General features: G+C 33.9%; 1 protein-coding gene across 2 annotated transcripts in view; it reads left to right on the top strand.

Annotated features, from left to right (window-relative positions):
• NCAM2 (neural cell adhesion molecule 2) overlaps window positions 1-27637 on the top strand; it is a 524714-nt gene that overhangs the window by 361003 nt on the left and 136074 nt on the right. For both annotated transcript variants that reach the window (XM_044251090.1, XM_044251091.1), the window contains exon 9: window positions 23430-23580. In XM_044251090.1, the coding sequence (XP_044107025.1) occupies window positions 23430-23580 (151 nt within the window). The remainder of the gene's footprint in view (window positions 1-23429; window positions 23581-27637) is intronic.

The following is a 27637-nucleotide window of genomic DNA, read 5'->3' as shown; positions in this document are numbered from 1 at the left end:
CAGAAATTCATTACACTTACAGATTAATATTAGCAATTTATTTTGGAGTCATCTTAAAATACAATTGTTTATAAAAATCAGAAATCTCTAGCTTCTTCATTAAATGGATACTATACATACAATCTTAATAATATTTAAATGTTATATAATAGAGTTTAGGACAAAACCAAAGCTACTGTTTTAGAATATAAAACAACCATGAATTGAAAGTTATAAATTGTTTTTTAATTAACAAACTAAGCAATCTAATTTTTTATACTAAAATCTCTATTTAAAAAAAAAAAAACCTGTTCTTTTTTCACAGAGTTGATCTACTAATTATGTAAGATTAAGTTTCTACAGTGTTTGACAGAGTGCCTGGCATTAATATATGTCATCTATTTTTTTTTTAAGATTTTATTTATTTATTTGACAGAGAGAGATCACAAGCAGGCAGAGAGGCAGGCAGAGAGAGGAGGAAGCAGGCTCCCTGCTGAGTAGAGAGCCCGATGTGGGGCTCGATTTCAGGACCCTGAGATCATGACCTGAGCAGAAAGCAGAGGCTTTAACCCACTGAGCCACCCAGGCACCCCATCTGTCATCTATTTTGAACCAGTTTCTTTAGATCATTCCTTCTTATAATTCTTATTAATAAATGTTAGTATATATAAGATTATAGGTATTGGAAGTCATGCAAAATGTCACACAAGTCAACATTTAATCCTAATTCTGTCACTTTGTCCCTTTGACACTTTGGTGTATCACTCACTATATTACTTCTTATATCTGACCTCAGTTTTTGCATGTCTGAATCAGGATAATAAGATATCCCTAAAAAAAGTTTCTGAAGATGAAATGAAAGTCCATATAACAATATCCTAGACACAAATCAAACATTTTAAAAGTGTTATTTTCTCTTGTCTTTGGATATATCCAGTCTTCAGATATTTTATGCATGAAAAAATGATCATATGGATTCCCTGTTGATGACTGCTGTCACAAAGGGAACCAGATAAATAAATTCTCTGAGCATGGTCATATGTTCTGTATGAATAACACAAGAACAATAGGATGGTGTAACAGCTGTTATAGATTGTGCTTCCATGATAACTGTATGTAGAATTTACTATAAAATCACCTCTAGCAATATCAGTTCCAGATCTTGTAACTATTATCACATTCCTCATGGAAGTTGACAGTGTCCAGCATCTGCATTTGAGTATTCACCTCACTCACTGTATGTTTGATGTCAATCTCTATCCCTGCAGGGAAGCGTAGATGAGAGCTCAAACTTTCTATCTTGGGTGAAGATAGATTCCAATGCTAAAGAAAGGCTGGTCCTTCTTTTAATGAGACATGAAATGTCACAGATTATTTTCCTCTCTGTCTTCTCTCCCACACCAAAATTTTCCTCTCTAGGAAGTGATTCATGTTTTGCCTTCTTTTGGGCCCATGTAGACCTCCCACATTACATAGTGATAAATATTGATTCTAAATAGACTCTTTCACGTTGTAAGAAAGGCTAAACAGATCATTAAAATGCGAGGAAAAAAATGCCACACTCCACAAAGCAAAGTTACTTCGCAGTGCCTTGTGCATTCTTTTTCCAAACTAGGACTTCACAGTCATCTGATAAACCTGGCGTCCTTTAAACATGTTTAAAGAAATATTGTTACTTGTTATTTTAAGAGTAAATGTAAGTAAAAAGATCTACGGGGAGTGATTTTTACTTCTAGAATTCTTACAAAATGGTAAATATAACAGCTTGCAAACCTGCCTATATGAATAGAATGTTTTATATAATAATTACAAAGTGCTTATAATTTTGTCTGGGAGATGACATCTCACATGTGCCACTTATCTACTCTTTTAAGATACAGAATCTATAATTATTTTACTCCTGTTGTACTTGTCCTGCATAGTAAATTATAGGCCTTCCTCTACTAGAAATTAATCCCACCCTACATTGAATAAGAAGTATTTGAAATGTGTTGCGATAAGTTATAACTGTCTTAAAGCAGAATTTCTCAAGCTTCAGTCATTTGACAGCTTCCTCACTTTTTCCTTTTTTAAATTTAAATTCAATTAGCCAGCATATAGTACATCATTAGTTTCAGATAGAGTGTTCACTGATTCATCAGTTGTATATAATACCCAGTGCTCATCACATCAGGTGCCCTGCTTAACGCCATCACCCAGTTACTCATTCCCCCACCCACCTTCCCTCCAGCAACCCTCAGTTTGTTTCCCAGAATCAAGAGTCTCTCATGGTTTGTGTCCCTCTCTGATTTCTTCTCATTCAGTTTTCCCTTCCTACCCCTATGATACTTTGTTTCTTAAATTCCACATGTGAGTGAAACCATATGATAATTGTCATTCTTTGATTGACATCCTCTCTTTTGTAGTCATGTGTTTCCTGTTATATAGTTTTTTTAAATGAATTAGTTTTCAGTTTATTCTAATCCTGCCCAAAAATACCAGTGGAATCAGTATACTAGTTATACTTTTAAATGTCATTAAATAAATATAAAACTATAAAAAATTGTTTTTCAAAGTCATATTAAAGCTAGCATGCAAATTATTCTTTTACATATCTTACTCTATGGGTAATTATTCTTTTACATATTCATTTACAAATTATTCTTTTGCATATCTTACTCTATGGGTAGCTCTTATAGCTATACATTAGTAAATGATTTCAGTTAGTAAATAACTGAAAGAGCTATGTACAGCTATAGCATGTACACAGATCATACTTTTAAAATAACTGCTTTTCAAACATACTTTGAATTATCATGCTACAAAATTTAGTTATGAAATTTTGGGCACTGTAGTACATTCAGACATACTCCGATTAGGACAGAAAGCCATTCTCTGTCCTCCTATTGATGGGACCAGGCACTTCCTTCCAGTAAATAAATGTGTTTCATTATTAATGAAAGGCTAAAGAGATTACAGATCCTAGTAACAGAACCTCATTTAGTTTCAGTCCTTAATACCAAATGGTCCTTTCAAAATGATGCCAATAAACTCAATACATAAAGCAGAGTGGTTAACCTCAAAAACAATTTCTTCCTATTTTTGCTGCAGTGAAACATCACATTCTAGTCATGGTCTGAGTTTAAACCAGTTCAAAACTTTGTGATTAAAAAAATAGGATTTTCTGTTCTTTTACATTCATTTTGAAAACTGTATCTGTGTCCAAGAGAGCAACCTGATTCTACATTAATTTTCATATTTTAAGTCTATATAGCTTTTTGTTACTTCACAACGATTTATTTAAAATGAATTTTAAGATTAAAAAATTACTAAGCATGAATAGTTTAACATTTAGCTTTGCACATACATGTACTGAAGCAATAGTTGTACTGAAATGCTTCTTTCTATCACAACAGTGCAGAAATGGTGAACAGTTTTCTCCATGTATTTAGGCACTGTGATCTGGACGATACTTAAAATGCTCTTGCAGACTAAAATACCAGGTCAAAGGGATTTCTGGCAATAATAAAGATAGGGAGTTCTGTCACAGAACTACTTGAACAAAACATGATGTTTTAAATTTTATAACAATTTAAATATCTCAGCATATATTTATTATTACATAAATGTATTCATTATTAGATTATTGATTTATGCTTTAGGATATTATTCCTTATTGTCCATGTACATCTTTGGACCTAAAAAATTTCCCATTTAAAAAAATGATTTATTTAAATCCCTTTAATGAAAGGCAGAAGGTAACGGTGTGAATGTTTCACATCACATGAAAATCACATGAAATTTTCAGTGTTGAAAATTCTTAGATCTTTTATATTTAAAATGTGAAGATTACATTAACCTTTTCTTGTGTTTTTCTTTTTTTTTAACTCTAAGGCAAATATGACTTCTTGAAAAGATAAATTTCATAAAATGTAAGCAGTAAAATAATCTTTAAAGTGATAAGATTTTATATGACTAATGTTTTCTTTATCACTTACCCAAATTCATTTAACAACTATCAACAAATACTACCAAGCGCTGTTATGTTTGCATGAACTATGTTAGGCACAAAGAATGCAGCACTGAAAAAAAAAAACTTTTCTGCTTTATGGTGCATACAACTTAGGCGAGATGGAATCAAAGCATACTTAAAATCAGTAGTCTTTTCCTTATGAATATGCAATTTTGAATTATGCAATTTTCACATGCAAAATACCAATTTTGAGTATGTAAGTGAACTTTTACAAGACTGCAGATATAGCTTTGGTATATTTTTCTGTGCTAACACAGACCCAGTTTAACTTGTCCTTCTGACTGGTCTGTGTATTCATGCAGGTTGGAAAGTAGGTCTGCTCTCATCAGAATATCTCCACTCAGGTTGCTCCAGGCTGATAAAAATTGCTTGACTCTGATTTAAAAACAAAAGCAAAAAGAAAAATAATGGTAAAATTGGCAGCACCTTTTGTATTACAATGAAAAAATAAGATTTTCAATTTCCTTTTCCTCTTTAAATAGAAATTAACAAAATGAGATCAACAAATCCACAATTATGGATTTAAAAAGGAGAGACTGTGGAGTTTCAAGTACCAGCAATTTATTATAAACACTGTAGCGAAATGAAAAACTAAAGTATGATGACATATTTATAGCATCATCTTTAAGTATGAAGGACAGTATATAAGTATCTTTTATATATCTTTTAAGTAGCTGTACTTCTGGGCAAATTTTTTACAGCTGATTTTTACTGCTTTTATGATGAATTTTATTTGTACCTTTCACCAAACCTAGAAGATGCATTTTGGTATGTAGTCATGGGCAATTTTTAGTGTCTGATTCAAGACCAAAAAACAAACAAACAAATACAAAAACACAGGAACAGAAAGGTCAAGATGAGACGTACAATGTAAAAAACAAATAGGCAAGTAAAATCAATAAAATGTTTTAGTAAATAATTTAAAGAGCAGTGATGATACATTTATTCAAGTATTTTAAAGACATCCATACATATAGTTGAACTAGCCATTTGCTTAATGTGGATAATCATATGACAAATGAGGGGAAGTTATAAAAAGGCAAAGACTTTCCATGAATCAGAGATTACAGATAATGAAATTATTAAATTTCAAATGAGAGAATGCCCAGTCTGTTGAATTTTTCTAGCGTAATTTGCAAAATCATCAGTGTCCAAAAGGAAATCCCTTCATTTGATGTAATACTGCATCAGAGGATCTCAAAGAGCTAACCATAGAGTAAGATAATGTAAAAGAATAATTTGCATAACCCATGGGTTCCTAACCATGTTAGCTTTGGTATTCCCAGTTCATATAAAATGCAGTCTAATGAACTAGTGTTACATAGTTGTTATAACATCGATTCTTTATTGCAATTCTGAGACTTGCCATTTACCTGCTCTCTCATATCAGGTGAATTGCCGTATTTTTCAAAGGTACAGCTCCATTGTTTATACAGTAAGTCCCCATCAAACTCTACCATTTCCTTGTTTTATAAATCTCTTTATCAATTCAGTAGGTAACCACACATTTTTAATATACAGTTTTTATTCCAATGCTAAGTCCTTTTTAAAATTATTTACTAATTTTCAGTTCATGCCTTTTTAATCGCTTAGTATAGTGAGGCAGTGTATTTGCAATCTCCTTCTTCTATAAAGCTTTTCCATATAACTCAGTCATAAGGAAAGTTAAGACTACTTTGGTAATATCTTTACATTGGGAAGAAAAAAGTCAAATTTTGATTGTAGAGAAGAGTGCCAAAGAACATACTCCTGGCACCTGTAGATTTTAATGCCTGTATTTTTTTTCCCCTTTGTAGAGATAATGGGCTTTTCTGAGGGATTTTGTATTTGAATGACATTTTTAAGGTCCTCCTAATGCATTTTTTCATACTAGTGCTCTGAGAGCAATATTATAGGTCCCTGCTGGGCAATAGGTAAAATGGATACTTCTATTCCCTATCTGATGTAGGTGGTAGAATATAATTAGGCAGGTTGGAAATCTTCCTGGATGCTACTGAGCTTGCTGAGAGGTGGGTTTTCAATCATTTACAGCTTCCTGAAATTTCTTTTCCAGCCCACAGCTTGAATAACAATTATCAAAGAAGTCAAGTCATAAGTTCAACATATCCTTTTAAAAACTACTTTTGAGAAAATTCTGTGAAATATTTTAAAAATAAATATGTCGTTCTTTAAAAAAACATGATTTATTAATGAACTAATATTTTTAAATGTGTTATAAGAATTTCCACTTGAAGGAAACTGTCATCAGGTTTGTAAGATGATATAATAGTAGTTCACAATTTTACAGGAATTGTTTTGTGGAAAAGTGCTATTTATACACTGAAAGTAATTTTACCACGGCTTTGTAGCAGAAAGTATTTTTCTTGTGAATACTTTATCCTACATTGACTTCAGTTGATACTTATTTCTTCTTACAAGCAATCTAGTGCTATCCCCTGAAAAAATAGAAAATCATAGAGCTTATAAAGAAATAATGAAGATGTCAGTGAAAATTAGTAGACTTAAAATAATTTTTCTGATATTTGTAACTTTGGTATTTTCTGAATAATATTAACTAAAGTCAAGAAACAAGATGAAGCAAATTGGAATGAAGGTATGACAGCTATGTAGTCATTTGGGTGCAATTTAAAATAATCCATATAAAAAAGAAATTCAAGTTCCTATTTAATAGATACACCATATCTGTGAAAATATTTAAACAAACATCTAGTAAACAGCTTGCATAAAAATAATACATCAGATGTAATTCATTGTCAACTTTAAGCATGAGACAAAAACAGGTGCACAAAAGAATGTTAGCTACACAATAATTAATGAATAAAATTGAATACATTTTAATGAAACTTAGCATAGTTATTGCAATGCCTTCATTGCACTTGATTGAGGAGTTAACAGGTAATAAATTTAAATGATATATTAAAAAAAGGTTTTCAATGATAACTCTGTTCTGCCATCTACTGAGCAGTTATGATGGGCATTGGGGGTGGGACAAAAATGTTTTCGATGTAAACCAGCCTTGGCTATAATGTTGCATTTTCATGATCTACATTTTGGAGCAGCATCATTACTGTTGCTTGGTAATACACAGGAAGATCTTATCTAGCTTTCTAAATCTCTTATTCTCAAATGCCAGATTTTTAGACGCATTTTTTTAAAGGTTTTATTTTTTTATTTGACAGAGATGACAAGTAGGCAGAGAGGCAGGCAGGGAGAGAGGGGGGGAAGCAGGCTCCTTGCTGAGCAGAGAGCCGGATATGGAGCTTGATCCCAGAACCCTGGAATCATGCCCTACGTTGAAGGCAAAGACTTTAACCCACTGAGCCACGCAGGTGCCCCTTTTTAGATGCATATTTAATAGTGCGTCTACATTTAAGAAAGATGTATTTGTGTTCTATCAAATATGTAGAAGCAATGTAGTTCTAATATTTGTGGATCCTACAATGTTTTTCCCTGACCTAGACCACCCATTTTGCTCACCTTTTTAAATCCCCATACTAAATTTCATTGTCTATTATTATAATTATGACCTCATATGCACTCCTCAATCTTTTTGGCTTCATGAAATGTTTCTGGCACAACACCACTCATGGTTTAATTAACCTCCACATCTATTCCACAAGTGTGTTAGAACATATGAGCTTACCTGGAGGAGAAAAGCCTGTAATCATTCTGAAAGGTCTTTCTTTAAAGTTGTGGCCCATATTCACTGTGTGTTCTCTGTGTTGTGTACCATTCATCCCACATTTTCCTCGTCCATTTTCTTGGCCAGGTTAAGATAACTACCTTATGCATTTCTTCCATCCTGAAATTTGCAAATTTTCTCTATCCCGAAAGGTTTGTTGATGATCTGCTTCTATTTTACTAAGAAAATAAAGAAAATTTGAACAAATTCCTACTACTACATCTACACTCATACATAACTGAACCTATATGTTACCCATGAGTGAAATGTGTGGGTTTTTATGTGAATCCTAGTAGTACCCTTTCTAATATATGATGGGTATCAGTCCAGTAATTCAGATCCCTATTCTCAACAATATTTTTATTCAATACCTTATTTATCATTCCTGTCACCTTTCAAAAATATTCTATCTTTTTTTTCTTTTATGGTGTATATATCATATATAACATATATATATTTGATGTGTATATCTGTAACATACACACATACCTACTACACATACCCTTCATACATGAGAATATATGTATGTATATGACATAGACACAGTCAGATGATAGGCAGGTAGATAGATATCTCACAGCTTCCACATACCATTTGATTCTACATCCTGCCTATTTAAATGAAAAATGTTTAACATTAATCTAATTTTCTTCCTCTAGTTATTTCCTGGATACAAACTTTGATCATGTCACTACACTGACAAGTTTACCAGTAACTCCCATCCTCTTAAATTTAATGGCAAATTATCACTCTTCTTTTTTTAATTTTTTTTCTGCCTAGTAACAGCAGTGAACCAGTGAAATTATCTCTTTTGCTTAAAGCATGTTCTTTGGCTTTCTGTATGTTCCTTGTTTTTCTTTTGCCACACACTCACTCCTTTCAGTACTCTTTGATTAGTCTTTACCTTCTAATTGATCTTTAAGTGACGGAGGACCCCAGGATGGACCCTATTCTTGAATTCCTTTTTCTATGCTTAGTCCCTAGACTTATTCATCTAGTTTCATGGCTTTGATTATCACTTGGATCCCTTAAGCTCTAAATCTCAATCAACGGACCTTTTCACTGAACCTTAGTCTTCTACATCCAATGGTATACCACACAGCTTCATTTGCATATTAAAAATAGCTTAAACCGAAAATGCCCCCATACAATTCTGTACATTTTCTTCACATTTGCTTCTTCCTCAGTCATCCCACCTCATTAAACGGTGGTTTTTACAGTTATATAACTGAAATTCTTAGAGCTGTCTTTGATTCTTGTCTATTATTACATCCATATTCTTATTCTTATTTTTTTATTTTTATTTTTTTTTTGGCAAATCCTTTTAGCCCAATCTTAAGTATATTCAAAATTTTATCATTTCTTAACACCTATCTATTACTGTTCTGGTCCAAGCCATCATAATTATTTGTCTAGATTATTACAATAACCTTTTAAGAGGTCTCAGTGCATCCCCCATGCCTCCCATCAGTCTCATTAAAATAACTAGATTGCTCCACTTGAAACAACACACATAATATCACTCTTTTGTTCAGAAGCTTCCAGTAGTTTTCTTGTATCATTTGGAAATTCATTCTATGACCTACAAGGCTCTATAGGGTAGGCTACTCTTCCAATTTCTGTTTTCTCCTTTTTCCTCTTAAATCCCAATTAGTTTCAATCAAGTAAGATTTCATATTCCTCCATCAATCCTTGGATATTGCAAGTTTTTCAGTGGTGTGTCCACTTTATCTACCTAGAACATTAATGTTCTAGGTAAACACATTTTTTGATAAATATGTATCAAAAATATTTTGATACATATTTAAAGTCATGAATGTAGTGTTTTTCTAAAACAATCTAAAAATATGGATCAGACAGGTCTGTGATCAATCTTTACAGTTATGTATATCAATCATTAGATAATAAAAAATTAAGAATATTATCGTTAAAGGGAAATCTGGTGGAGCTAAAGACCCAGGAAGCAGAGACGGTCAGGAAAATTATATTACCTTTGCTACAAGACAAAAAATTGATGAGGACCAGTTTTCATCAAGCCTCTAATTGTGTGTTGGAATATGCAGGCTTAAGAGGAGGTCAAATAATTATACTACAGGGCAGAGTGTTGTAATTTTATGAGAAGGTACTAAAAAGCATACTAATAGTGAGTGAATAGGTAAAGTGCTATCTCAAGGTGCTGATCAAAACAGCCAGCCACACATGTTCTTGTAATACAGGAAGAGATGGATAAAGCCTTGATAAACCTCCAGCATCTCCTGTATGGTTCACACAGGAAAAGTGTGCAATTTAATGGCTTGGTTGTCTCCTACTTCTATACAGACTGCACATGGGATCCCCTTAATTATCACCTTTTCTATCATTTGACTCTAAGTATATTTTAATTTACAGATAAACAAAGTATTACTTCTCTAAGCAAAGGATTATATCAAATCATTCGAATGATCGACTTATGGATATGCTACTACTACTACTTTAGCATTATATGTCTGTATTATTAAAATTTTGTGCCTGTATCATCACAGTTCCAATGACTCCAATGACTCCAATGACTCCAATGATAGATACATTGAACTTCAGAGTTGAATGCGAATGTCCACAGAGTAAATGAACTCTCATGTTTTAGACATAAACTAAGTTCTTAACTGGTTTCGAACTTCGTAACTGAATGTGTTTTCTCTTGCTGCTTTTAGGATTTTTTCCTTATCTCTATATTTTGTAAACTTAACTACAATATGTCTTGATGTTGGTCCGCTTTTGTTGATTTTGCTGGAATTTCTCTGTGCCTCCTGGATGTGGATATCTGTTTCCTTCCCCAGATCAGGGGAGCTTTCAGCTATAATTTACTCAAATAAACCTTTTGCTCCTTTTCCCCTTTCTTCTTCCTCAGGGCTTCCTATGATACAAATTTTATTATACATTATGGAGTTGCTGCGTTCCCTAAGTCGATATTCGTGATTCAATATTTTTCTTTCTCTCTTCTTTTTTAGCTTCATTATTTTCCATAATTTTATCTTTTACTTCATCTACTCATTCTTCCACATCTTCCATCCTTATGGTCACTATATCCAGTTGGTTTTACATCTTAGTTAATAGCATTTTTTATTTCTGCCGGACTAGTTTTTAGATATTTTATCTCTGTGGTAAGGGACTCCCTGTTGTCCTCTCTGCTTTTTTCAAGTGCAGCAGGTATCCTTTGATTATTGTTTTAAATTCTAGATAGGCATATTACTTACATCTATTTCAATTAGATCCTTGGCCTGTGACCTTTTCCTTTTCTTTCTTCTGGGATGAATTCCTCGTCTTGGCATTTTGTTTAGGTCTCTGTCTTCTTCTGTGTGTTCAGAAAGCCTGTTATGTTTCCTGCTCCTGAGAGTAATGGCTTTTTTAAGGAGTCACATACTTTCAAGGGCCTGGCACTTCAGTGAGTGCCTTGGGTGTGTGCTGTGGACACTCTTCTGCTGTGCTTTGGCTGCTGTTTCCCTTGCCAGAGTTTCTCCTTGCCAGAAGTGGTAGGTGTTTGGACTTTGGCCAGACATGTAATAATACAGACATGCAGTGCTAAAGTAGTAGTAGTATATCCATAAGTCAGTCATTCAAATGATTTGATATAATCCTTTGCTTAGTGAATTAATACCAGTTTTAACTAGGTGTGTTCTGATCTGCTTGTTATAAAAGAGATTTTATGCTATTTACACTAGAGCTGAAGCTTTTCAGAGCTCTGTGGTCAGTAGATACGATACGTCTACTCAATGGTGTGAGGAGGGGGTAGTGTGAGGGGGGAACATGGTGTGGAGAGAGGGGAGTGTTGTGCTGCTTTTGTGGGGGATGGGCCTGCTGTGCTGGTTCTCAGGCACACTTGCTTAAGAAAAGCAGAACCCACAGAGCTCAGGGAGCAGGACTTGGTGTAAGCAGTTTAAGCAACCAGGGTTGGTGTTTTGCTGCTTACTGAGAGGTGGGGGAGAGCAATGGTGTAGCTGACTGACTCTTTTGTCCCCAGAGAGGCAATGCCACCTCTCCCAGATGTGTGTGCTCCAAGAAGGGGGAACCATCTCTCCCATTATGTCCAGGACATTCTCAGAGAGGAGGGCTATCCTCCTCCTCCAGGGGAGCACTGCAGTGCCCTCGGGGCTCCACACCAGCCATGCTGCATACCTCTAAAACTTCAGTCTTGGAGCCTCAGCTCCGCTCATTTTCCCAGTCAGTGGCTTTGGGGAAGCGGTTTCCTTATGCAATCCCTTATGTGCTCCTCGTCCTCTCTCTTTCTCTCTCTCCTCCGCTCTCTGTGATCAAGGCTCACTCTCCTCCGTGGCACCTGTGATTTCTCCCCCAAATCACGTCTCTGCACCTCCACGGTGTGACCTCTTCTCTACCTCTGGTTGTGCAGTTTGTTCTGTCAGACCTCAGACCAGGTTCTTGGGTACACAGAATGATTTGTTATTTATCTAACTGTGTTCAAAGGACAAGACCAGCCCAGGGTCCTCATACAACTCTGCCACTTTAGCTCCTACCAGTCAAGTGCTTTTTAACTTGTGGTATCAGTCCGATAAAGATGGGGTTGAAAGCGGTGTGTTGTGTACCTAAGAATTCTCGTAACTATGACAGAAAGTGGTCCCTAGAGGGTAAACGCACTGCATTTTCTGATGTTAAGTATGGAATTAGTAGCAACTTAACATACTTGTGGGGGTGTCTGGGTGGCTTAGTCGGTTAAAGGTCCAACTCTTTATTTCTGCTCGGGTCATGATCTCAGGGTCCTTGGATCAAGCCCCAAGTTAGGCTCCCCACTCAGTGAGCCGTCTGCTTGTCTCCCTCTGTCTCTGCCCTTCCCCCCATTCTCTCTCTCAATAAAATACTTGTTAGAGCTTCTCTTTTATAATGGATAAAGCAGGGCTTGATTTACACTCTGGCTTTAAACAACAGCAACAACAAACACAATTTATGACATTATGGGCAGCACATTGATCCTTGAGAGAAGAGAAACAAATGATGTAAGTCCTGTGATTGCTCAAGCATAATGTCTGGAGAGAGTTTCCAGGCTACGGCAAAGGGACGAATAGTCTGGTTGTTTCTCTTAGTTGAGGGGACAGTGTTCGGAATTTGAGTGATCCACGTGCTAGAATTCTTAGTATGGGGTATTAGAGAGGAGAGAGCTCTGTGGAGAAGAGAGGAATTTGCACAGAGAGCGGTCCAGAGATCTTCGGCATTTTCCCCTGGATTCTTCAACTGAATACCGGTAAGTGTATGTGCGGGAAGAGACTATTCACAGTCATAGAAAGAACCACTGGAACACTGAACAATGTTCCTTTAGTAATGTGACCAGATTAGTCCTGAACTGAAGATTTCTCCCAACTCGCCCAACAAAATTTAAAATTCTCAGAAAAATAAAATTGTTTTCAAGGAATTTAATAGTGTCTCAGAGAAGAGACCACACATATTTAAAGGAATAAAAGAAAAATAGAGCACTCAGAATCTGACACCCAGTCAAAAATTATGAGATATGCAAGATGCACAGAAATATAACCCATAGTAAGGAAAAACAAATCAATCAATAGAAACAGATCCATTAATGACATAGGAGATGATATTAGTAGATAAGAACATTCACATATGTATTTTTTACATATAATATATATACTGCATAAGAGAAAGCAAGAGCATAATAAAGAGAGACATAAAGTTATAAACAGATTAAATGACAGTTCTAGAGTTCAAAAAATGTCTGAAGTAAAAAAATAAGATTAACAGCAGATTAGATATTACAGAAGAAAAGATTAGTGAAATCAGAGAACAGTATAACTTATTCAAATGAATACAGACAGGAGCAGACTAATATGTTCTTTGAGTAGTCTTTTATTTTTTTCTTTAAATATGGACTGAAGAAGACTTATTTGTCCCATTAGATAAAACAAAGAAAAAATGTTCCCAAATTATTTTTGGTTTCTAAAAGTGTAAAAAATTCCATTATATAATGAATATCTTGCATGGATTTATATAGCAATATATTAATGGAAAAGTATAATGCCTGATTATAGCTAGTGCTTTTTGAAAATATAGTATATAACAGGTACTTTTTTTAAGCACTTTGTATAACATCATTGTACTACTCCCTAGTGTTGTGCTTCTTGCTTTTAAAACTTCTTTTATGTCTACATTTTGAGCTGGATTACCATACTTCTTAAACTGGTTACATAACTGATTATTAACATTTCTCATGTACCTAGAACCGAACTTGCATAATCTTATATGATTCTAACCAGACGTGGGAAGAAGCAACAGAGAGTAAATACTGTGTATTAGATAACTTGTACTGTGATAGCTCGAGGAAAGTCAATAACATTTAAATCTCAGTGCCTTTCAGTTAAAGAACTTTATGGATTTTTAAGCAGGTTGAAGCAGCAGGCCATAGACTTGACCTTGGGTTCAGATCTCTACATTGTTGTAACAGTCTAGGAAATGGTCTAAAGGAAAGTTCCATCTTGACTATGCTGTTTAAAATTTTCTTTGGTAAAATATATGATGTAATTAAAAGCAAAGACAGACGATTATAGTAAAATTAAATCTCATGTCTATTGCTCACCTGTAATAGTTACTAATATTATATGATTCCAATTCTATTATTTTTAATATTGTGCTTCATCTGTTTCCAGTGGGCTATCTTTGTGCTAAACAGCAAAACATTTAAATTTTGGATTAAAAAAACATGAAACCAGGTCACCTATGGATTCTTCATCCCTCTATTAATCATGGAATCTGTGCATATTAGTGATTACTCACATTACTTCCAGTGCAGTATGATATAATAACATGATATCAATGTTCACAAGTTAAGTTTAGTTATGTGACAGAAGTCATTGCAGTACAACTGAGTATCTTGTAATAAATGTTGACTAGGAAGGTTTAGAGTATAATAGGCCTCATTTTTTCACATCTCTTTTCTGTCTTCTTATGGTTGTGTGACATGAAACTAAATTTTACCTCAATAGAGGATGTAATCTTTATATCAGAGTTTCTTCTTGGCTTCTTTATTTCTTATTGATTTTTTAATAAGCAGTTCTTACATTTCTTATTTTCCATTATGAAGGATACACAGAAAAAATGGGAATCCAGAAAAGGTAGTGACCATCCTATTTTTCTTGGTTTCTTAACCTTGAAGAAAACACCAGAATTTTACATAGCTTGAGATCTTGAATCAGTTCTATTTTCTAAGTCTTGAATTTCCATTCTAGCCCATACTTATTATTTAATTTCATGTGTTCTGAATTTTCTGAACAACCCTGATATTCAATATTTTGTTTTATTATCTTTAGATGAAAATTATACACATAATTGCACAAAAATATAAGTGTCTTGTCAGACAGAGTAGCCAACAGTTATGTTAGAATTATGGTCAAGCACATTCTCCTTATTTGGATTTACTTTCTTGGAGCTTCAATCACAATGAGTAGCCATAATAAGTAATTGTAATATTACAGACATGGGGTCAGGTTACTTTAAATGACTTTGACTAGTGTAAATTTGAAGGAGGTGGTGCATAATCATTAGAATCTTAAAATTTGAAAACCACTGAATGGTATCATAGAGTTCGTATCAATGTAACACTTACAAGACTGACCCCTGACACCAAAGTCATGGTCTTTGGACAGGAAGGTCATCCTGATGAAGAGCAAAGTCAGGAATACAAAGCAAGCCACCCAAAAATGTAATGGAAATTACAGACAAATTCAATATCTAGAGTTTTATTAATAGCATTATGGATATAATAAAATATAAATCCCATTATTCAGTAATTTAATTATTTATGTGTGAAATGTTTTATCATTTATCAGTAGGAATTTTACTCTCCTATAGTAGTTTTTTCATCCTAACTTTAATTTTGTTCTTTACTGACTATACTACATATTTTTCATTGACAAAATATTATAAATAATTAGGATGCAGTTCATGAGATTGTGAAAAAAGTCCATCAATAGTAATGCACTGGTGGGTAAAAAGAAGATAGGAGACTTACTATTTCTTTGTGAGAGTAGAATGCCTTTAGCTATCACAATGAAATGGATATATATAAGCTTATATATTTATGACTTAGATCTGGATATAAGGTGTTTTATGTAATTTATTTATCATGTACTAACAAGTCCCAAACTCTATAAATATTCACTCATTTAATCTGCACAGCAATACTATATGAATGTTGCATTCTTATACCCATTATACAGAGAAACTGAAGCACTTCTAAGTTATGTAATTAACTTCAGGTCACAAAGGTTGTAGGTGGCACTATCAGGATGTAAACTTTCCAGTCTGATTCTGCAGTCTTAACCGCTGTGTTATACTCAAGTTGGCAACACACCCAGGCATTAACATCAAATAAGCAGGTCACAATCTGAAAACCATCATTTTGACAATTGTTAGTTGCAACCCAGCTTATATAATATTTTAAAATTGAAATCTCTGAAAAGTTTATTCTACTTCCACTTTTTATCAACATTTCATTCATTAACATTTCAATTTTAAATATCAGTTTTAAAGTAATGAATATATAATATGAAACAGAATGTATGCAAGTTATTAAAATATGGGTATATATAATAAAATATGAATACATACATACATATGTATAATTTATAAACATAAAGTAGTTTACCAATGATAGATAATATTTACCATCTGGGGCTCTGTGAGAGGAACCTAGAAATACTCTTACTTTTTTCTTTCATCACCACTTCTCATTCAGCCATTTTACTAAACACAGTTGATTCTTCCTCAGACATTTCCAGAATGTATCCACTCCTCTCCATCTCCACTACCTCCACCTTTCACCAGCACCTGATCAGTGCAGTATGCTTCCCTTGGGCTACCCTTCCTCCTCCTGAGTTCCTTCTTCACTCCACAGGGTGAATGATCTCTTCAAAGAGCAAATGCATTTGCCCTGCAGGCCTACAACCCTTCATATCCTTTTCCAGTAGCTTCTAGAACACCTAAATTCCTTCCTTTGTCTTTAATTATGAACAGTTTTATTTACAAATAATTCATAGAAAATGCAATTCATTCATTAAAATGTGCAATAAAATGTGCCTTAGTATATTTGCAGAGCTGTGCAATCATCCACAGAATCAATTTTGGGATATTTTCATCATCTCAAAAAGAAATTCCTCCCTTCTTGGCCATCACTTCCAATCTCCTCACACCACCTGCCAGCCCTTGGCAACCACCTATAAACTTCTGTATCCATAGATTTGTCTATTCTGGAAATTTTATATAAATGGAAACAGTCAATATGTACCCTTTGTTGCTAGCTATTTTCACTTAGCCTAATGTTTTCAAGGTTCATCCATATTGTAGCCTGTGTAAGTACTTAATTTCTTTTTATTGCCATATAATATTCCATTCTATGAATATATCACATTCTATTTATGCATGTATTAGTAGATGGACATTGTGGTTCTTTAACTTTTTGGTTTTATTAGTAATGTTATTATGGACATTCACGTATAAGGTTTTGTGTGCATGTATATCTTTAATTCTCTTGTGAGTATAATTGCTGAGTCATATAATAAATCTGTGTTTAACATTCTGGATAACTGTGAGATTTTTTTATCCAAAGCACCTGCTCCATTTTTCCTTCTCACCACCAGTGGTACATGAAAGTGCCACTTAGGCCACAGCTTCACCAACACTATTATATCTCTTTTTGATTACACAAGCCCAGAGGACGTGAAGTGGTACTGTGGTTTGGATTAACATTTTTATGGTAGCTAATGACATTGAGCATCTTTTCATGTTCTTACTGGTCTTCCCTTGACCTCTGAAGCTCATTAGAGCAGCCTTGTCCCTCTCCAGCCACTTTATGTCCTACCCCTCAACTTTATATTGAATATTCCAGTTCTCAAGAGCTTCTTTCATTGTTTTGAATGTGCCGTTTTCCCTTCTCGTTTAGGCCTATGCAGTTCCCATTTCCGTCCTCCTTTCCTTTCCTTTTTGCTTGAGCAGAGCTGACTTCGTGAATGTAGTACGTGCACAGTTGCATAGAGCCTGACACTCGGAATGGCCCTGCGTTTGCTTCAATCTATTGCTGTGGTTGCCTTGAAACTCACAATATGTTTTGGACAATAGACCCCATATTTCATTTTGGAGCAGGTCCGGCAAATTATGTAGCTGGTCTGATGCCTGACTTATCATAATTACTTATCTTTCAGTCTCAGTTTAGACAGAGATACCTGCAAGACATCATCTCCCACCTCCGTAGACTGTCTTCTGTGCTTCCCGAACTTCTTTCATTCCAGCATGTATTATGATTTTTCATCTCTTTCCTCTAAGCCCTTTGACCTATGAGACTAAAGTCTTTGCCTTTCTGATCCATTGTTCTGTCCTCAGAAACCAACATAGTGTGTATCACATAGCTTCGATTAGATATGTAGATCAACCACGCAGTTATGGCTCAGGTGATGGGTCACAGAGGGAAAGTAATTTCGAATATGAACTCCAGGGCCAGACAGCCTCGACATCCAGTGCTATCATTTGTAAGCCGTGTGGAGTCTGGATATTTAATGTTTCTGTTCCTCAATTTCCTCATCTTTAAAGTGTGAGTAATATTAGTCCAAATCTCATAGTAGTATCACTGGGATCAACTGGGATTAAGTGAACTAATAAATGTAAAACATTTAAAATACCACCAACAATCATTGTTACCTGTTATCAGTGTTTTATTCAGTTCCTACTTGTTGAGTAAATTATTGACGCTATGTACAAAGAGGAAGAGGGCACTAGAATAGGGAAAAATTATGTAACTTAAGAAGTTACATTGTCCATGTTACTCTTCCTTACATGAATTTGCAATGCTAGGAAGAAGGAAGTTGTACAAAAGTTCAGGTTAGGTAATCAAAATAGGAAGAAAATTAAGATGTTGAGAGCAAGCTCAGAGCAAAGAGAAATTAATGCTAAGAGTAAGGATAGGAATCTTATAAGGAAAGGAAGAGAATCTGTTGACATTTTTTGCAGAAATTATTCAACTTAACACAATGTTAACACAATTTTGAGAGGTTAGTTTGGGTGAATTAATGCCAGTAACCTTTGGAAAGTTCATTTAATTAGTGGTTATGCTTTGACATTACTGCTATGTATTTGAAGTTGTATTTAATTTACAGCCAGTAGAGATATAACATCATTACAAAAAAGCAACCAAAATGTATAATCAAGGGGTGCATGTTTTCTGTATGTCTGTATTCGTCTAGGGTTCGGCATGCTGTCTCTGCTTGCCTATCCAACATCAGGGGATCCCATGTGCTCTGACTCTCTTCTCTGTGCCTGCCTGTTTCTCTCAGTTCCTTCATATGACTTCTGGGGGTATAGGCTTGGAATTCTCTCACAAACCTGCTCCTCTTTCACGATTTTCAGGTCATAATACATACCTCAGTTTATCAGGAACATTCTTCTAACTCTACCCCACCTCTCCACTGACTCACCCCCAAGATGAAACTTTGGTATTCCTACATGGTACTTTTCAGTTTATTTGTATTATTTTTTAAAAATTATTATCTCCTGAACTTTTATTTACCAAAAGGTAAAAATTGTTCAGATTTGCTCAATGTGTATCCCCAGTGCCTAGGTGCTTCTTGTAAAATAATTGCACAAGAAAAAAATTGCTGAGTAACTAAGTGACAGGATTCACCAATCTCCCAAAAGACCAAAGAGGTCAATGACAACGGTATGAAGAAGAAAGATGGGGAATACTGTCACCTCAAATGTGTTATGTCCAACAAGTGGGTTCTAAACTTGGCAGTAAATGTCTAGTCAGGTCAAGTCACAAAAACAACCTATAAACACGATACCTTGTATAATTTCAAATGTCCCACAATTAAAAGGGGCAACGCAATATTTGTGTTGGAACTAAACTCCAGAAGGTAGTTATCATATAGGTATTTCATCAAGTGATTCTTGGAAGGACAGTAAACTCTATAAATGACCATTTTTTCAATAAACTCTATAAATAACCATTTTATAAAAATATTGAAATACTATTCAATAAACAGTTCTTAAACTGACCTTCTGGAAAGGCAAAAATATAACATTAAATCAAATTTCAAAAAGTGCCTTTCTGTAAAGGATTGGAGTAATAATGTATAGTCAGGCACTTTACTTTCTAATCATCTTACCTAATGCATTGATAGAACCTGAAAATACTAGATGGACAGCTAATATCCCCATTAACCTGTCTCAATCAAATATCAGATGTCTTAAATGAATCTTCGGTAGGTGGTGAATCAAAGCCAAGATATAAATTAATTTTCTTTCAGAAATGTGTAATGCTTTTTTGTAGCACAAAGAGAAAGATGTCCTTTGAAATGTCAGATATGAGAGGGAATGACTTTGGTCTTCTAGTGTAAGCATTTGAGACAAATGAATGTTATAATTATTATAGAGCCAATGTCAAGTCTGAAAATGACTTATGATTTCCCAGGGAATCACACACCTTCCCAAAGAAATTCTGTTCTTCCTGTTAATAATTCCAGATACATTGAAAATAACTTTTCAATTCCAACATCTTTACTAATATCATACTAATTTTATAGACACCAATAGATTTTTGTAAGACAAATACCATATCATTTATAATAGTTAATAACATGAGGACCTGTTTATTTTCAAAGGACTATATTTGCCTTTCAATTCTGTGAAAGAATGGTATTTTTCCTAATAGAAAAGTGAAGAATTTATTTTGTATCATTAAAATGGTATTTTATCCCATTAATAAAGATACTAAATGTAAGTTTTTAACTCAAAGTAATAGCTGGAGGAATACTTTTCCTTTACTACATCTAAATTTCACTATAACTTAATTTGCTTTAAAGATATTAGAATATAATGTTTCTGTCCTTGGTACTAGTCCAGGTGACTTTAACATAAAGTACCATAAAAATAAAAATGTTCTCACATTTGTCCAACTATAATATCACCCTACAGGGTGAATTCTGAAGTTCTAATAAGATTAGAAAAAGTAGTGTGTCCTAGGAAAAGTACAGACTTCAAAGTAGTACATTTAATAATTATATACAATAGTAATTTTTTTAACATAATTTGATATTTTCCCAATAAATTAAGGGAATGATGAGAGAATCCTGCCATGTATATATGGAAGGGGGAAAGGGGGAAAGGTTGAGGCAGGGCTGTGGACGGTACTTATGGAAATGACAGTAATTCAGATTAATTGGAAGTCAAATTAATGGTATCCAAATTGTGAAGTGTGCTCAGACAGAAAAGTGATGTCTTAGAAAGGCAGGGAATTTATTCAGAAATCAATACAATGTTATTCATTATTATAGAGCAGGGGGGATATGAAATCTTCATGAAATTTTTGTGAGAATTAAAAGTTTGCTTTTTAAAAAAAACATTCTTAGCTACACAAAGAAATAATTTCTGCATCTGCAATGGGACTTTGCTAGAGGAACATAGGGAATCACATAATGCTGATGGCTTTTGCAGAGTCAGGGAATCTTTCTCGGTCACATTCACCCTGAATGTGATTGTTGTTTCTGAAATCCAGAGACACCCCTTAGTGTTCCTCGAACTCAGCAGCATGACTAAGACTGCAAATAGGTGAAGCAGAGAGCAGAGACGTCCTTGGAAACACAGTTGCTAGACGTTGAAGGTGATAATTTTGAACACAATGATAAACTGACATTTACCATCATTTAAATTATAAACAGGTAAATGTTCAAAAACTGATTCAAACTGAAGATGTAGTCCAGCATGGGGCATGAGAAAGAATCTGTACCATTCACGGAGGGGGAGACCGTGGAGTAGAGCCGGTCATGCTGGGTGAGGGAGTTGTATGTTCGGATCTGCACACGCTGGTTTGAGAAACATCAAATGGGCATGCCCTGAAAGAGCCATATCTGGTTCCATAGCTCTCCAAGGACAGAGGTGTCCTGCCTGGAGGAGGAGTGACTAGAGATCGCAGCTGCTAGTATGGGAGGGGATGAGGGTGTCTTAAGCAGAGTGCATTGGTTGCATCCATGACAGAAACCAGGGGTCCCCAGGGAGAGAGGAAGCTGCAACGCAGACTAAAAAGTAGTCAGGAAAGAGACACTGGAATTAAAAATAGGAGAGTATGGAGAGTATCCATCCAGGAGAGTATCCCTGAAAGCCAAGGGAAGTCTGCACTTAAGGAAGGAAGGGTAGTTCCCTAGGGTCCAATGATAGTTAGAGGTGCGATAAGGTAAGGAACTACTAACCCATTTATATCAAAAAGTAATTAGTTACTTTGAATAACAAATTGGCCATTCTGCTTTTGAGTTTACTCATTCTAATTTTAACTTCTGTGAGTTTCTGCATTTTTTTTTTCTTTCCTCTCAAGGAAGTAATTGGGTTGGCAGAGGAACATCTTAAATATTGGCAGCAGAGAATCCCTTCTGCTTGAAAGCTTCACCTTACTATTTTTTAGCAATACTTGAGAATTGGGGAACATATTTTTGGCCTGATCTGGGTTGCATAATACATTCTCAGCAAGTTTTTGTTTCTTTGTTTTTGAAGAACATTTTTACGATAATGATAGTAAATGAATTATGAGTGACTGGTTTAGTTGTATAGTAACTGCATGCCTGTATAAAACTAGAATGCAAAAAAAGTGATCATATTGTGTCCCAATCAAATTCATGTTTGAAAAAGAGCTTTAAAATAGTCTGTTGCTATAAATAAAAGAAAATAAGTTTTAATAATACAAAGTACATGTATTGAAATTTATATGAATTTCAGTTATATAGAAACTTAAAAAACCATTATATTATTACATAATAACTTACATATTTCAAAACCAATGTGTGCCATGCAGTTTTTATTGAGGCACAAAAACCTCAAACACTGAAAGCAATCAATTCAATAATAGTAAAGTACATGTTACAAGTGAATTATAAAATGCAAATTTCACTCTATTCCCTGATTGTACAAAATAAAATTCAGTAAGTAAACTATCTCTGTCTTAATATGTGTGCTATAATGGTATTTAAGTGATTTAAGAAAACAATTGTAGGTATATCAATTAGGTTGCACACAAGAATTCTTATTTGAAATGTAATCTATAGGCTATTGGATTAAAAGCAAGTCCTTGATTTGCATCAATATTCATGGAGCATGTGATTAATCTTTTTCATGTTGTTTCCATTGACTTTCTAAGAAGGACTTATATAGTGCTGTTTTTAATAATTTCTGTTATGAGTAATGTACTACATAGGCTTATGAGCAGTGCTGTTTCATTCATTCCAAAATAACTATAAATTCTTCTTCAAGGCTTTAATTTTCATACATCTTGATACATTGTCTTTACACGGTGAAACAGGAAACTAACCTGAAGGAGGAATATCATTTTCACTGGGGGGTTTCAGCTAGAATTGAATAGGCATTGTTGATCTGTTATGTTTTCAAGAAGCGTAATTGGAAGCCAACAAAGCCCTTCCTAAAAGAACATGCCAGCTTTTTAAAAAGCACAGAGTACACTAAATAAAAGGGGTTGATAAAACACGTGTTGAAGTTTTTACTACATGTGACTGTCCCTGTAAGCGGGTGGGCAGGTACAACGGAAAAGCCAAAATCAATCAGTAAGTCCTAAATACAGAAACATTGCTTTCAAAAAAAAAAAAAAAAAAAGTAATGCAGGTAAGACGTTATTTTCATTTATCATATATGTGATAAACACCCTATGTTTGGTCATCATTTTCACACAAAACAAGCGTAAAATCTTTCTTTTTCCTGAATCGATGTAAACAGAGCCCAGACGGCCGTATCGAAGTCAAAGGGCAGCATGGAAGCTCCTCGCTGCATATTCAAGATGTGAAGTTGTCAGATTCAGGGAGATATGACTGTGAAGCTGCGAGTAGGATTGGAGGGCACCAAAAGAGCATGTACCTTGATATTGAATGTAAGTCACTTTCCTTCTGTATGTTTATTAAAACAACTTTGTCTGCTTTGAAAAATACGAATTTTAGTAGGATCCTCCAAATAGCTCTGTAGTTCAGGATTCGGTATTTGACTGATAGCTCTAGAACGAACGTGGCCATTCATAGTCAGTTATTAGAGACATCTAGTGGATGTTATAGGACATTTCACAGTGCTATAAATTTAATGGTTTTGATACTGCTCATTCAGAAAATTGTGATTTTCTTTTTTGCAGTGTTTAAGCCAAACACAGTATAAATTGAATTGCTTTAGCTGTCAGTTATTGGTTAGTATCTCCTTAGAGTTTTATCTGTTTTCTTATAATATGAACGGTCCTGTGTTTCACCTGAGTAGTTATTTCGTTGAATTATTTTAATTCTCGTAAGATATGAAGTAGTGTTTTTAAAATGATTGAATATATCAACATTCATATTTTATCAGAATAATGCTTGTTGTCTGTAAAGTTGGAATTATGACCTGAGATTTGGAGAATATGAGGGCTGATTTAAATGCACAATCCACTTTATATCATTGAGTGGGATTTTAGAATAATGTCATATATAGGTTCATAAAAGGGAAGAAATTTAATATTATTTTCAATAAATATTCAAGATTCATCAATGTTGGAGATTCTCTGATGTTCAAGAGGACATAACTGTCATAGTGGGAGTGTATAAGATACTCTGATCGACAAAATATTACTATTGGAGAATTTCTAGTACATTAATATCGATAGAAGGTGGTGATAACTGTGAAATAAGATTATTTTCTTTTTGAGAATGTCTCTAGAAAGCAAACACTTCCTCAAGAACAGACACAAATAATCCATATTATTTTACATATTCATAAGTGTTCTTATTAAGAAATTCATGGAAAGGCCACTTATACAATTGCAAAAAATTATGAAGGATATAAAATAATTATTTCACAAAGTACGGGTTTCATTTGCTAAAGTTAGAGAATCTCCAAAAAGTTGTTTAATTGCCATCGTATTTCTCAAAATAAAATCAAAGAGACGAAAAAGCCATGTTATTCAGGACACACAGAGAAAGAAGTGATACTAATAACTAATTTAGCTTTTTTCCTAATAGTGTTTTCTGCTATTTTTTCATTATTTTATACATATATATATTAATAAGCTATGTATTAAGATATATAAATTTCTTTTTCAAGTCCATCAGCACTTGCAACAAATTAGAACTATTTCTCAAACTTTCAACATGTTTGTTTAGATTTTGTAATTCAAAATATGTATTTAAATCCAAAATTTACTTTATTATTTTTTTTCTTTTTCTTTAATGTGAATCTACATTAGCAAAAATTTAAGGGTGCCAAAACATGATTTATATTAGAGCTGTCCAACCTGTTTGGAGGGCAAGTTCATCGACTTCTCCCAGCCTCTTCTTACTGTGCTAAAATAGTGGTAGGAATCATATTCTCTTAATAAAACTTAACTTGGTTTTTTTTTTCTTTGCATTTTGTAAAAATTTAAAAGCTTATTTGACATATCATAGAATTATTACTAAATCACTGCTGTAAGTACACAGAAAAGTGGAGCTCTGGAGAAATGAGCACTGTCAATGTTTCCAAAACACAATGAGGCTGACAGGGTCATACAGGCAATATTGGATAGCTGTACCTGTGCTAGGATTGATGCTAATTAGTTGTGTGACCTGCATCCCTGGGACCTCAGTTTCCATATACGTAAATTAAGAGGGTTGAAGGAAAAAATTCTTGGGGTTTCATCATACCTAACCATTTAAAAATGCACAGCCACATTCTTCAAAGGTGTCCTAGAACTTCTGAATTGCCCTCCAAGCATGCCTACCTAAGTTTTAATTATGAAATAAATAAAAAATTAAGATCTATAATTTCTGTGTCTATGTTTTAAAACCTCATTGAAAAGAATTTTAAAAAACCATACTAGATCAAATTTAGGGTGTTTTCATTGAGCTGTTTAAGATTTAGAATCAGTACTGAGTGACTGTGGACACAAAATAAATAAAACAGAGCTCATGCTTTATTAGAATACTGGGATTGACAGAGATTTAAATCAAATCTCAACTTGAATTCAAATTCTGAAGTGATGGATGGAGAAAAATATCAAGATAATGTGAAATGCTGATATAAAATGATGTGAGATTTGTAGTTATTAGTGTTTTCAACTAGATAGAAAATAATGGGGTAAACACATGATTGTATATATCAGTACAGAAGTGCATGTTCTTGTGATCTTTTAATAAAATAAATACTTTAATACAAAAAAAAAGTACTTAGGGCACTCTGTTTTTCAAGGATTGATACTACAAGATGCAAGTTGCTTTTGATCACAGAGGTATTCTTCCTTTGCTTTAAAGGTTGAAACATTGGTCAGCCTGTTTAATTTTCTGAAGTAAATGCTTAGAATAAAGCTCACGAGCAAATAGTATCTCTTATTTAGGAAGGATTTTTAAAAACCTTGCTTTGTAAAGGAATGTTTTGAGAATTCTTTGAACATTCCTTGAGATTGTTGTTTCTTGTTGATTGAAGCTGGTTAGATAAAACTATTTCAAAAATCATAAAATAGTTTTTTTTAACTATTAAACCATTAAGAATAATTTTTGTTTTATTTTTTGGTAGTTTTCAGAGCACATGATCAATTTTTCCTTTTTTTAAGAAATTAAATATTTAGTTTCATTCTTCTTTAGTAAAAATAATTAGAACAATAAATATCCCCTGTTGACAACTTTTCTGAAATATAGTTGGACCACAGTACAATGCCAATTTATGAAGGGCAAAATGTGATCAGTTTTGACATATGGGTGTGCCTGCAAATCTGTTACATCATCTAAACAAACATTTACATCACCCCCATCAATTTTCTAAAGCTCCTTTGTAATGTATTTATTCATTTACTCTCCCTCCCAAGCAAATGTTAGTCTACTATCTGGCACTATAATTTAGTTGCACTTCCAGAACTTTATATACAGAATCATACATCACTTCAATTTTAATTTTTTGCTAAGCACTTTCAGTCAGCATGCGTTGATATGTTGAATATGAATCAAAAATTTATAATGTGTTCTTGTCTTTGCATTGTATGGGCAAAACAGAGTTTGTTTATTCACCTGTTGATGAGCCTTTGGTTATTTTCAGTTTAGGGCTACTACAAAAAACTTTTGTGTACATTTTTGAACACTGTGTGGATATAGTTCTTTTTTTCTAGAATAAATATGATTCTTGGAAGAGAAGAGCAAAAGATTTAAATTTTGCTCAAGTCCAGCTTATCAAATTGAACTCATATGTGAACTTAAATGTTCCATTTAAGAAATCATCATCTAAGCAAAGGCCACAAAGATTTACGCCTAAACATTCTTTTTTATTTTATTTTATTTTATTTTATTTTTATAGATTTTTTTTAAAAAGATTGTTTTTTAATTTGTTGGACAGAGAGAGCACAGGCAGTGGGAGGGACAGAGGGAAAGGGGAAGCAGATTTCCTACTAAGCAAGGAGCCTGATGCAAGACTGGATCCCAGGACCCCCAGGGATCATAACCTGAGCCTAAGGCAGATGCTTAACTAACTGAACCACCCAAGCGCCCCCTAGGCTTTCTTTTAATGTTTTATTGATTTAGATTTTGCATTAAATCTGTGATCTGTTTTGGATTCATTTTTATGGAGTCAATACATATTTTTTCATACATCTATCAAAATAATTCAGCCCTATTTTTGAAAAGACTTTCCTCTTTCTAACCAAGGATTTGCCAATACTGTTGATATTTACAAAACACTAGCTTTGGGTTTTGTTAATTTAATTCTTTATATATAAATCTATTTTCTAATTTGTTGGTTTCCATTTTATTTTCATTACTTCCATTCTATATATTTTGGACTTGCTTTAAACTTTGGTTATAAATCCTTGAAGTGAAATATTAGGTTATTACTTTAGATATATCTTATTTTCTAATATAACCATATAAAACTCTAAACTTCCCGCTAAAGAATATTTCAACACAACCCCCAAATTATGATATGTTGTATTTTTGTTGTCATTCAAATAG

The sequence above is a fragment of the Neovison vison genome, chromosome 6, assembly GCF_020171115.1.
Source record: "Neovison vison isolate M4711 chromosome 6, ASM_NN_V1, whole genome shotgun sequence".
In the NCBI taxonomy this organism is placed as follows: domain Eukaryota; kingdom Metazoa; phylum Chordata; class Mammalia; order Carnivora; family Mustelidae; genus Neogale; species Neogale vison.
The sequence above is the reverse complement of the archived record's forward strand: the minus strand, read 5'-3'. Positions and strand labels throughout refer to the sequence as shown.